This window comes from Pteropus alecto, unplaced genomic scaffold (genome assembly GCF_000325575.1).
Source record: "Pteropus alecto unplaced genomic scaffold, ASM32557v1 scaffold146, whole genome shotgun sequence".
Lineage (NCBI taxonomy): Eukaryota > Metazoa > Chordata > Mammalia > Chiroptera > Pteropodidae > Pteropus > Pteropus alecto.
Genome location: NW_006442107.1, coordinates 17,065,816 through 17,079,925, shown reverse-complemented (window position 1 = coordinate 17,079,925; position 14,110 = coordinate 17,065,816). Strand labels below are relative to the sequence as shown.

At 34.5% G+C, this 14,110-nt stretch overlaps 1 protein-coding gene across 3 annotated transcripts in view; it reads right to left on the bottom strand.

The window, feature by feature from the left end:
• Window positions 1–3,548: 3,548 nt before the first annotated feature.
• The window catches only part of TRAPPC8 (trafficking protein particle complex 8), an 80,894-nt gene continuing 70,332 nt past the window's right edge, over window positions 3,549–14,110 (bottom strand). For all 3 annotated transcript variants that reach the window (XM_006920001.3, XM_006919999.3, XM_006920000.3), the window contains exons 27-29: window positions 11,914–12,059; window positions 5,511–5,600; window positions 3,549–4,588 (exon numbers count right to left, since the gene is read on the bottom strand). In XM_006920001.3, the coding sequence (XP_006920063.1) occupies window positions 4,354–4,588; window positions 5,511–5,600; window positions 11,914–12,059 (471 nt within the window). In that variant the 3' untranslated portion in view covers window positions 3,549–4,353. The remainder of the gene's footprint in view (window positions 4,589–5,510; window positions 5,601–11,913; window positions 12,060–14,110) is intronic.

The window sequence follows — 14,110 nt, the reverse complement described above, 5'->3', positions numbered from 1 at the left end:
CCACACACACTGAAGCACAGGGCAGGAGTGGAGAAGCCAGACACCCACGAAAGATATAGAAGTGCAAGCAGCATTGCAGGGAAACACGCAGACGAGCAATCGTGCTCTCTAGAGTTGCTCTGGGCCCAAGTTTTTGAATCTTGAGTCTCTTTGAACGAGCAAAACCAGGAATTCTCTCTCCTCACTCCTGTGTAGCTGTTCCCTTGGACGGTTACTAGAACAAATCATGGCAGCTGCCAGTGGCACAAGGGCTGGGGCCCCACCTGCTCCAGACTTGGTTGAGCCTGGCTCCCCAGAAGCCATTCCCACCCACCCCACATCCTGTCCTACAATTACAGAGATCTCCATTCCAAACACCCTCCCTGCCTTCCTCTATCTGCATCAGGGCTTTGCATCAAAATTCCCTATTGCCCCTCTTGCAGCCTAATGCCCCTTTTCTAGTTAGAAGTTATTTTGAAGCCAGGCTTTTAAAAAATGGGGATGACATTGCTTAACAAAATTATATAGGCTCCACGTGTACAATTCTGTAATACATCATCTCACTCGAAGTCAAATCTCTGTCATCGTGTTTGACCCCCTTTACCCTTTTCTATCTCCCTCTCTGCCTCCTTTCCCTTTGGTAACCACTAAACAGTTGTCTGTGTCTACGAGTTTTTGTCTGTTTTGTTCATTTGTTGCTTTCACTTTCTTATCTCACGTGAGTAAAATCATACAGTTTTCAGCTTTTTCTGTCTTATTTCGTTTAGCATGATTATCTCAAGATCTATCCATATTGTTGCAAATGGCAATATTTCATCTTTTCTTACAGCTGAGTAATATTCCTTCGTATATTTGTACCACATCTTCTTCAACCAATCACCTATCAAAGGACACTTAAGTTGTTTCCATGTCTTGGCCACCGTGAATAATGCTACAATGCACATTGGGGTGCATGTATCCATACAAATAAATGTTTTCAAATTTTTTAGGAATATATCCAGAAGAGGGATTGCTGGGTCATATGGTAATTCTATTTTTAATCTTTTGAGAAGCCTCCATTGTTTTCCATAGTGACTACCAATTTATATTCCCATCAGCAGTATATGGGAGTACCTTTTTCCCCACAACCTCTCCAAAACTTATTACTTGTCTTGTTGATAACATTCTTATAGGTGTGAGGAGGTATCTCATTGTGGTTTTGATTTGCATTTACCTAATAGCTAGCAAAGTTGGGCATCTTTTCATATATCTTTTGGCCATTTGTATGTCTTTTTGGGAGAAGTATCTGTTCAGGTCCTCTGCCCATTTTTTAATTGGATTATGAAACCAAACATTCTAATCGACAGATACTAATATTCTTCCAAAGATTTCAGATTGTTTTACATACTACATCCTGGTGGAAAGTTTACTGAACTAAGACAAACCATTCACATGCAAAAAAGAACACTTGTTTTTGCCTTGCACAAGCATCCACTTCTCAGAAGTGTCCATTCCTGCCACCAAGTGCAGCATAATTAATTCGAGTAGGTAAGGAACTGAGGAAAACTGTGGAAGTTAGTAAAGCTGACTCTTCTATCACAGCTTAATAATCGAAACATAAACACGGGCTGAGGGAGTGAGTATATGATAAGACATACAAACTTTCTAATGAGGAGAAAAACTACAGCCTAATAATGCTGGGAACATGCAGTAGAATATCACTGAACAGGGTTAACTCTGAGAAAAATTATGAAAACGGGCGAAGTTTTCCTTCAGCATCTTCTTACCTCCCTGCTAGGCACTGTTCCTGTGTCCCATTCCATTTAAAGCTTTTCTCTTAACAAACTGTCTAACAAACCAAACATTTTAAAGATGGATTCAAGTATGCTACTAGGGTAATTGGGTAAAATGCATTTGCATTCTAATGTTGTCTTCTGGAAATGAGGCCTAAGGGTACAAATCTTTAATGGAAGAATTTCAGGTGAGACTGAAAGTTATTTGGGTTGCACGAAACTCAAAATACTCAAGTCTTCTAAGTAGCTGATTTAAAAGGTAATTTCTGTTAGAAGGCATTTCCTTAGCTGCGTGATGAATGGTCCCTATTTCTTGCTGCTCCTACAAGGCCCCATGGCAAAGCCTCAGATGCCTTGCCTGTCATCAGGGCTCTGATCTACTGGTCTCTTGTTTAATACTTTTACAGTTAGGATCTACTTTTTGTTTAATTTCAACTCACTCTTAAACCTCTGTTCTCTTAACTTCTATCCACAGTCTTTCTGGACTCCTGTCTTCCACTTCACTCAACACAAAGGTTTGCAGTAGAAACTGGAGATAGCTAGGTGGTATACAGTTGCTAAATTTTCTTACAGTCAAGGTCAGTAGTATGCTCAGTCTAGTGAAGCTAAAAGTTAGGTGTGGTTTCACGTGCTCTTCTTGTTTTGTATACTTAATTGGAAAATGAATGGAAAGATTTCGCTTTAGGCAAACACCATTATTCTAGGGCCACCTGGAAGTAAACTCTCTGGTTTTATTTGTCTGAAAATATCTTACTTTCACTTCCATTCTTGAAAGGTATTCATGCTAAGTTCAGAATTTTGGTTTTGCCTTTAGTTTCTTTCGACCCTTTGAAGACATCCCACTATCTTCTGGCTCCAGTTATTTTTGGTGAGAAGTCAGCTATTTGTTGAATTATTGTTACCATTCAAGTTTTGTCTTCTGTATTCAAGATTGTTTCCTCCTTTGTCTTTAATTTCAGCACTATGTTATGTCTGGATATGTTCCTATTTGTTGTTTGGGATTTACTGATTTACTTGAATCTCTAACTTGATGGCCATCTTGGAAAATTATAAGATTCTCTTTAAATACTGAATTTCCCTTATTCTCTCTTCTCCTTTTTCTAAGACTACAAATAAGCAGGTTAAGACTTTCTCACTGAATCTAGTAGGTTCCTGACCCTCTTTATTTTTTTATTGTTTTTGTCTATTTTCTATGCTTTTCCTTTCCTTGTTTCAGTTCAGATTAATCCTCCTGACCTATACTTCTTGTCTCAAAGTATGTCAAATGTAAGGCTTGCCTCTCAGCTGCTTCTTCCTAAGTGGGCAAATGCTCCCAAGGAAAAGAAGTGCAAATGATGGTCATGTTTCTCTGAACTTTCTTCTGGATTTTGGTCCTCTAATAACTGATTATATTGACAACATTTTGTTTTTAGTAATATGTTTTCTTCCATTCTTTTCAGACATTTTCCTTCAGTAGGAAGGCTAAATTTCCTGATGTGCCATTACCAGCATCAGAGTCTACAATATGGTTCAAGAGGTTCAATAAATATGATCTTCTTTTCCCCCCAGTATATAAAAGGATTATCCAAATTTGTAACTGGGCATCAGACATGACACATTTATAGACATTATTCATTTGATTATGTATAACAAGGCCACCAGGGACTGTAAGAACAAAATCTGTACTTCACTTTTGGAAACAAAGAGGATAATGTTTTCTCAGGAAATTGGTCTGGCACCTGCCATGTGGTTGGCATTCATGTTAAATGAAGAATATATTAGATTCTCAGAATAAAAAGAAAGCTTCTAATAAATCTATACAGTGAATAGCATGTCTTTATTCTATTTACAGTACATTTGTTATAAATATAATACATTTTTGAAAAGCTTATTTTTAATTAACTTGAGATTTATATTTTAAACAGATCAACTCAATTGTTAAAGTTACATAATAAAGAATAGATAATTTAAATGACAAAGATCTCATATTGTGAAATAGTGCACTCTACGCTGAGATGAATGAGGGGGAAAAAAGTCAAATTCCTTTCAAAACTATATTCAAAGCATCAGAAAAAAATTTTGTCTTTTTACAAAGTTATGTATAAGCCATAAGAACCACCAGATACTTAAGTATGATGACTCTATAACCAAAGTTCAAAAATGATTTTAGAGAATTGTGAAGCAAGACAGGAAAATCTGTATTTAACACTCTACTGAACTTCACAGTAAAGCTGGAATTTATAGGCTAATGGCTTAACAGAGTATTGCCAACAGGCCTTTCCCTCCTCAAAATCATCTCGTAATAGTCATATATCACTGGTAAGTTGTAACAGCAAACTTAGACATTGGTTTTTAAGATGGGGCTTAATAAGGTGCATGGATATGTTGGAATTCTGTATTATGAGCATGTAAAGTATTACCAGGTTTAAAGAAATACAAAAAAAGAATATCAGTATTCTTAGTCCAACGTGCTTTGCGTGTCAACAGACTGACAAGTCAAAAGTATTTTGCAGTGATCCAATACCAACGTCCAGAACAAGTTAGGTATTTCAAAAGCTTCTATAAAACCTATTCTGTAAAATAAAACGGATTCCTGTGGATTTCAGTGCAACTTTGCAAGCTGTCACACATTATTGATGATGATCAAGGCAGGCATGGAGTTCTGCTGACTTGTTTCAAACACTGTAACTTGGTCCGATAACTTGGCAAATACCCTAGGCGTTCCAAGGTTATAAACACCCGTATGGACAAAGCATGCTTTCAGCTGCAAAGTGTGAATCTCCTCGCTTTTAAGCTGAAGTTTATATTGTGTTTGTCCAAGCCACGTAAATGATCCATGGATTTCCAATGCTTCTGGACTAAGGAAGGAGGAAAAAGGTAAGTTGGAGGGTTTTTTCTTCAAACATTTTTTCCCAAAGTCCCAATAACATATCCCATTCATCTAGCAATTCTAGTTGTAGAAATCAATTTATGAAGTTAACTGTTAATAACAACAAAAATGGCAACAGCTGTTACTACTATTGCTGTAATAGCTAACACTTATCAATAGTTACTATGTTCTAAGTATAATGCTAAGAGTAAATTATCTTTAACACTCAAAACAGCATCTAGTAAAAGATGGAACCTGATTTAAAACCTGAATATGTTTGGTTATTCGTACATAAAAATGTGTATACAAGAATGCTTATATAATATTGAAACTGTTTATAATATTGAAAAATTAAAAAAGCAACCCAGTATCTACCAATAAGGCATTAGTTAATTTATGATACACATAAGCATACACGAAATGTGTTTGGATTTCAGAGAGCTGCCCTGGATCCTGTTTAGGGTGTACACATTACTTTTCTGAAAATCCATAAATTTCTGAATTCCAAAAAGTGTATAAGTCTTGGAGTATCAGAAATTGGGAGCATAGACCTATATTTTTTTTTTAATTAAGTATTATTTATAATCAAGGGGGAAAAAAACTAAAAATAAAACTTCTATCACAAACTTGCTGGTTTTCAATTTTAGAGTTCTTTATCACTAATAAACTTTCATAAAAATTTTTGTCTCTGGCCAAATTAATTTGCTGCTTTTAGAAATTGCTTTCTATTTTGTCACTACTGTAATATTAAGACAATCCTCCGTAATTCTTCTATAACACTTCTGTAATAAACAACAAAAAATCAGGGCATGCCTGAGTAACCTATCTCTATGTATTTTGCATAACTTCAAAATATTAAATTGTTCTCAATCTTAAACTACAAAATAATCTTGCACTAAATAAATCTTTACCTTGTTGTTTTATGCCGAAGATCAACTATTACATCGACATCAGCCTTAGAACAATTGGAAAGTAAAAGGGTGACTGGTACTAAACAAAGGCTATGAAAGAAAATAAACAAAAAAGATTAGCTGTGTATTTTTTAAAACCCCCAAAAACCAACTTTCAAGAAGATAACACTCTTTAAGAAGACCTAAGAGCATATGATCCTTAAAAACAATCTGATTCAAATTAAAGGAAAAATGAATTCCAAAATTATTTAAGCCAAATTGTATAAATAAGAAGTAAAACATATTAATACAATGCCTAAATAAATATCAGTATACATTCACAAACCATTTTATTTCAACTTATTATAGTTAATCTTAAAAAACAGTTAATCTTAAAATATTTCTAGGTGATTATTTCCCAAAATGAAAAACAAAAGTAAATAATCTCAACTGCAAAAGATCAATGGAGAAAAAAATAAATCATGAAAATGCCAACAACCAATCCTTTTCTCTTTGTTTCTTGATAATTAATTTTGAGAACTTGGCTTAGAATGACCATCATTTGCTTCTCTATCAAACATGCATAAAAGCCATCATGTTTTGGAGAAAATGAAAATCATTTCTATATAAGTTATGAGAAGAGCCCTTTCAAATAGACACATCTGTTCAGGCAACCTAGTTTCTCACACCACTTTATAATTAGTAAATTATTAACACATATGAGAAAAGACGGGTAGTAACAGAAAAGGACATATGAACAGACTGGTGCAGATTTCAAACCAAGAACATAATACGACCGAATACAACCTATGCACAAATGAAATCTGGTTACATACTCTCATTTATATTTTACTCTATAAACACAAAGAACACAGGGAAAGTAAAAAAGAAAAAATAGTAACCTTATAAGCTCACACAAAATAACTTTAAAATTCTGCTCAGACGATATATTCATACTTTCAGAAATTTTACACCCTCTTACTGAGAAATACTTTCTAAACAAGATTGCAAATAACAGATTTTCCTCAACAAAAGCTAAGATAAAAACATATCCTTAGGTTGTGCTGGTGCTATGCCCTTACTTCCTCCACAAACTTATCATTTGGAGAGGAGGGCAGCAAGACTACTGAGTAGGTTTCCAGTCTGAAGCACTTCATTGAAAGTTAAATTCCAACTGCATAATTTGTAACCCAAAGAAAACCCAAAGCAACTTTTCCTATTCTGTTCCCATCTGATCCTGAAATGTCAAATTCTCCAGAACTTATCTAACTGCTTCCAGTAAAAAAAGAAATGTGAACATCTGGGTGTTTCCTGGTCCCAAACCAAACTCATTATCTTCGTTCCACCTCTTCCTCCGTCACTAAATAGTACCCCCATCCAGTCCAGCAAATCTCAGGCATTAGCCTAAGTACTTTCAATTGGAATAGGGCCTACTGCCTCCTTACCCCTCCCCACTTAGCAATTTTTCTATTATTCTTGACAAATTCCTGTCATTCATTTCCCCCACACATCTCTGGAACTTGGTTACTTCGATCCAACTTCATTTTCCTTAAAACTTCAAGGTTTACTGCAACAGCCTCTAATTTAGAGCCACGATGCAATCCGTTCTTTATGTTGGGTATTTCTCATGTATGATCTGTGTTTCTCATGCTTAAGTGTGCACCAGAATCACCTGGAGAACCTGTTGTTAAGAAACACTGCTAGGCCCTACTCCCAGAGCTTCTGATTCAGTAGTTCTGGATCTGGCCTGAGATACACATTTTTAACAAGTTCCCAGAAGATGATGATGCTGCTTGTCTGGGACATTTTGAAAACCACTGCTTTATGTAATAGTTTTTCTAAAATACTAATCTGATGAGCCACAAATAGTGCCTAGAAATCAAACTGCTGACACCTATGCCCCCACCATCAAAATTTGTCATGATTAAAGATCTAGATACTAGAGTCAGACTGCTATGGTTCAAATATCAACTCAACAACTTTGTACCTCAGTTTTCTCAACTGTAAACTGGGATTAACAATTGTACCCATCTCTTGGGTTGCTGTGGTGATTAGATAAGATCAAATATGTTAAGTGCTGAGAATAATGTTCAAAAGCTCCATAAACATTATCTAAATGGCTTTTTATTTTGAAAATCTATGGCTGCTAAGCCCAGTATGATTCATATCTCTGTTACCTCTGGTCACCTATTCTTTCTCATATTCTCATGCTCTACTGCTGAGTTCCACTGCCATGACCAAACATACTACTGTCCCATTCCTGCCCACATTTCTACATTACATTAAGAACACTCCTCTAGATCCCCAAACTCTTCTCTTCACATTTATACATCTTACTTTATCTGAAATTTGGCTGAGTACACAGCTTCCTCTATAGCCCTCAGTAACAGATGCTGTTTTTCTTCTAACATCTTCCACATCTTGGGTCTGAAACTATCACGACTGTAGTTCTCATTGCCACTTCTTGATTTTTCCCTCCTATCTGTCTCATAAAAATGCCTCCGCTTTGTCATAAAGTACTCCAAGGTTTTTGTTCTGTTTTCCTGAACCCATACTGACAAACTAGAACAGTGACAGTAACTCAGCACAATAGAGATACTTTTGGGGGAGGGAAAGGGATGAGTACTTTGAAATATCTGAGGTAAAGATGAAGGAAACTGCTTTACCTCCTACTCCCATTCATCTAATACATCTGTCAAGTAAAGGCATACCACCTAGAGGAAAACACCCTTCTGGCTTCTCATCCATATTATCACATATTGGCTTCATTTATTAAAAGCTTCAGCATGAGTTTGCATTTTTTCCTTTCAATCCCAAATCTTGTCATCCTTTTGGACAACTTCATTGTCTAGGTAGATGGCTCAATCACCTCCCTCTCAAATCCTTGACTTGTCACTTCATAACCATGAGTATTATTAAAGATTCAGCCATCTGACTTCCATGACTATATCATATTTTTTTTTCAGTCACCTGAAATAGCTTCTTCTGAAATAACAGTCACTCACTCTCTGACCATCATCTCCCATCTCTCCAGGTCTCTCACTCAATTACGCTTCTGCTCTTTAGGTACAAAAGAATGTGCCCAATCATGTGACCCTCTATTTCAATAATTCTCAACCTTGGTTACTGTGGTAATTGTAATTATTGTTTAGCAGTTACTCTCATCACTTTCCCATTGTCTGACTGTGGATCATCCTTGTTGGTTGTGAATGTGAGGCTATTTGGCCAATGGAATATTAATAACTTTGATGCAAACAGAAGCCTTAAATATGCTACACATCATGGCTCACTTTTTGTATGCCAGAAATATGCCATAAGAAAAAACATATTCCAGGTACGTAGCTGCTGCCCATTTGGACTGAGCCCAAAATATGTGTGGCTGAAGAAGAGCTTCAGTCAAATTACAGCTGACCTATAGAACCAATGAGTGTAGAAATAAATGCCTGGTAAGCTACTGAATTCTGGAGTGGTTTGTTATGAAGCATTATTGTGGCAACAATGACTGATATAGATGCATTCTGGTATCATCTGAGGACATGTGAAAAATACAGATGCCTGAGTCCTATTCCCAGAGACTCTGTATTGGCCTGAGCATCAGGATTTTAAAAAATTCCTCAGGTAATTCTATTGTGCAGGCAAGGTGGAAAAAATTGCCACTTTATCCTTATCAAACCCGCTTTATTTTTACATACTCCATGCACAGTTTTGATTCTCTGATGCTTTATTTTAACCCACTGCTCTACTTTAATTTGATTAAACCTGTCCTACTTCACATACTTTCCTGCACTGCCCAGATTCTATGATGCTTTAAACCTCAAGAGAATCATGTAGAGAACTCCAATAATCTAGCCTCTGAAGTACAGCCAATGATTTAACCACTAAAGTTAAAAAAAAAAAAAAAAAAGCACCATGGAATCTAAAATATTCAGAAAACACATGAAGTAGGACGGGTTGGATAAACAGAAACAAAGTAGAACAGTGGGTTAAAATCAAACATCATGGAATCAAAACTATCCATGAAAGTAGGTGAAGTCAAGATATGTTCGACAGTGATAAAACATTTCTTTTTTGCCCCCTCAACTTGGGCTGCACATTAGAATCACTTATATAGCTTAAGGAAATCTGGATATCCAGACCCCACAACATTGGGCCAATCAAATTGCAACCTTTGGGAAGAGGACTAAAGCACTATATTTCTTACATTTCCCCAGGTGATCATGAGTACATCTGTCAGTCAAAGGCACACAGAATGAGTACCAAGCAAAATTCAGACCTACACAAAATTTTAAGACCATAAAGTTATTTAAAAAATAACTTAAATAGCTAAAATTTTTAAAAATCCAGCAGTAATTAGTGAAGATATAGAGAAGGAATTCTCATGCACAACTAGCGGATGTACAAATTGGTACAACTACTTTGAAAAACTCCTAGATAAATATACAAAAAAAAAGCAAGCATACATGTACCAAAAGATATATATCCAAGAATATTCATAGCAGAATTCAAAATAATTCAACTAAGATAATAAAAATCCATCAATAGCAAATAAACTAATTATGATATGTTAAACATATTCATATGACAATAAAAATTCTACAGTTTCATTCAATGGTTGATAATTACTACATTAAATAAAAGCTAGACATAAAAAATATACTCTATAATTCCACTTACATAATAAAGTTCAAAAACTCACAAAAATCAAAATATAGAGATGTATACTTAGTTGAAAAAAATATAAAGGGAAGCAAAAACGTAGTCACTAATATTGGAGGTGGATTGGGAGGGAGAAAACTGAGGGATCCTGAGATGCTAGCAATATTCTATTTCTCAAATAGAGGTGATTAAATGACTGTCAGCTTTGTGAAAAAAATAAATCACTGCATCCATATATTTTTATTTTTGAGCACTTTTCTGTGTGTTACATTTCACAATGAAAGGGTATAAAAATGGTTAGCACATTTAAGTTACTTTTTAAATATATTCTGATGTTATGTCTCTGTAAAGGTCTTAATTTTCCTAGCACTCATTCTGCACGTCCTTAGCCAGCTTCTTCTCTTAATTCTCAGTAGTCTCCTCAAACTTCACTTTTAAAACATTCTCTACCCTTTATTCTCTTATTTCCTAATTTCTTTGATTTGTTAGTTAATCTTGCTCCTATAAACGCTCTCTAAAATGAAGGCACTCTATAATGTGTAAACTTACTAAAAATTTCTCCCTACTTTCTTCTCTCCCTATTTCAATAGTAAGCTGGACATTTCTTCAGTCCAAAGCTAATCTTGTCAATCTTTGGTGTGTATATTTTTCCATCTACTAAGGATTCTGTTGCACTCCCTGTAGGCTATCATTTCTTTCAAGACCATATAAACATCCATATCTTAGCTAGAAAGAAAACAAGAGTATTGAATGGATATTCCCCAAAGCCTAATTTCTTGAAAGGGTGATCTATGCCAGCATCTTTACCTATCTATTTATCTCCCATTCTCTCCTCAACCTACTATGTCACGCTTCTACCCCCACTATAGAGTAACATTCTTCTCAAAAATCATCTCTTTATTGTCAGAACCAAAGAATAACTTTTTGGTCCACTTATTATCTGACTTTTCTGCAGGGTTGTAAACTATTAACAACTTCTTTTTCCTTGAACTGTTCTCACTCAACCTCTGAGACACCATTTTCTCCTCATTGGTCTTTTCTTCCTAATTATTTGAGTGCTACTTCTCAACCAGTCCTCTTCATGGACTCCTTTTTCCTTAGCTCCTCTCTCAGCTGTCATTGTTCTGCAGGTCCCCATTCTCCTTCTGGTCTATCCCACTCCAGCCCCACCCGTATTCAGGGTGACGTTTCCAAAATTCATACCTTCAATTATCACTTGCAGACTGGTTCTAACAGACTTCTTTCCATCTTTTCTTATATCTGTAAACCAGCAACTTTTTGAAGTGTCATCTGATTTAGGACTTTTTATTTTTACAGTCTTAAGTTTTATATCAAGTTATTTACCAAAAATTACAAATACACCAGTCCTCAGGAAGGTTACTATTTAATAAATCTTAACTAAATAACGCTGTCTGAATTTGAACTTTGATGTGTCTATATTTTAGTCATGTCTTAGGGTTAATTTCTGAGTCTAAAACAAACACAAAATAATATAATTTTTTTCATGTTTTTGACTTAATGATAAACCTGCTCATCAAAAGAAAACTTTTGGCAATTGAGGTGGCTGAGGCAACATCCATCTTTAACCACAGCAGCAACATTTAGTAATCACAGTAAAGAGTAAATTACTTAAGAACAATTCTATAGACTAAATAGTATTCTAAATTTCTTCTTCAATATTTGTGTTAATGCCATTGTTTAAATAAACAAATAAATGTGCATATTGTATAATAATTTTAACACATACACACACACACACAAACCAAACCTTTTTTGATGAAATGGATGATTAAATGATTCTGGATAGTGAAGACTTGTTTTAATGAGATTAGAAAACTGCTCTACTGATGGTCTTGACGAAACTGTAGTGTTCTCTGGCCTGAAAAATTTTAATAGTTCCATTTCTGGTGGTTCCTGAGGAAAAAATGACAACAAAAACATTGCCTTGTTAAAGTACAGTGTATATAAACAAAAAAAATTAAAACCAATAAAGCATAAATAATATTTATGCTGTTATTTAAACAGTTTAAATCATTTGCAATATAATCTAGGATTAAAAAAACCTAGTATCTGGAATCATTTATTCATTCCCTATTTATTATGTGCTGGAGTTAGAACTGAATTCCAGCAACTGTACATTTCAGCTCTGTGATCCTGATAAGTTATTTAATACGTTAAGACTTATACCTCATGTAAAAACAGGTTCACGATAATAACAATTTCAGAAGTTGTTGTGGTTCTTATCTGGTAAAATGCTTAGTACTTAAGCTATAGACATTCAGTTGTATAACATCTGTTTTAATAGGTGAAGAACTAAAATTGCCTTAAGATTTCATTTTGAAAATAAATTGCTGCATTTTATAGATAGATTATCGTGCTTCAACCATGAAACTAAAAGTCAACATGCATTTTAAGTTTTAATATAGCTAGTGTCAGGTATACTGTAAACATTTCAATAAATATCATTATCATCTAAATAAAACAGAAAATAATGTCTCATTTCTTTTTCTTATTGGTTATTTTTCCTACATTGTCCTTCACCATCCAGGAAAATTCTGATTCTTTTATTTCCTGCTAGTCAAATTAGATTCTGATCTACAAAAGGACTGACAAACTATATAGCCAATGCGCTAAATTCAGTTTGCCTCCTGTTTTTGTAAGAACGTCTTGTTGAAACACAGCCACAGTCTATCTATGTTTGCTTCTGTTGCTTTTGGACTCTAACAACAGATGAGTAATTATATAAAGACCTTCAGACCAGCAAAGCCTAAAATATTTACTATCTGGCTGTTTTTAGGAAACATTTGCTGATCCATGAATCTATATAGCTGCAAAATCAAGAGCTAAATTTGTTTTGTACATACAAGTTAAGAAAAATGACTAGAGGTTTACTCTGAAGGAGGGAAAATTTGTAACTGGAAGAGAGCAGGAGCAGAACTTCTGGGGTGCTGTTATATTTTATGTCTTGCGCTGTATCCTAGATATATTAGAGTGTTCTTCAATTTGTGAAATTCAATGAACTATTCACTTCTATATTTGTTACACTTTAATAAAAAGTTCAAAATATGTGTTATTGTTAAATATATTTTACTCATCAAAGAAAACAAGCTGTTGTTTGAGACTTCTAAATTATACTGAATAAATTTCTATATACCACCTATCAGGAGGAAAATACATGAATAATGGTCATAAAAGGAGACTAAAAACCTGAAGCTAATTTACTGAGAGAATATTTAGAAGAGCTTCCCTCTCTCTCAGCTTAAGAGTAGCAACATTCAGTGCTAAAGAATTTACACAGTCGTTTCACAATAAGCATTTGATTCTGATGACAGTTCTACCACAAGAGAGGAAGGTGTAAAGTACTATTATCTTTGTTTTATAAGTGAGTAGTAAGCTAAGGTCCATCAAGTTATGCAAGTAATTTGCAGTAGGTCATCAATCTGAAAGTCTTTTGGCTTCAAATCTATTATTCACAATATGATGAAAACTGCTACATCTCCCAAGCTCAGTTAATTATAAAGAGAATATAAAATATCTCAAAGGTGAAATATAAAGAAATAAAAAGGATATGCCATACGTAGTATATAAAGTGAGAATATAACAAGATTACATTTTATACAAAGTAATTGTTTCATTTTCTAAGTGCTAATCTTGCCATTGTTTGAGATGTTTCAAATTATCAAAAATTAATGACATTTACAACTAAAATTCAGGATTTTTGTATTATTCAAAGGGAGAAAATGATTTTGTTAATATAAGAAATAGAGTTAGGGTTAAATTTGGCATCTTCATTATTCCTAAGAGAAAATTACCACTAGGAACCATCAAAATAAAAACTTCATTCAAATTATAGAATCACCAATGGAAGCTAAAACTAGTGGACCTAAGTTTTTTGAGAAATCAAATATTTACATAGTCTAGAATTATTTTCTCACAAATTACTTATTATAAAAGGAAAAACAGTA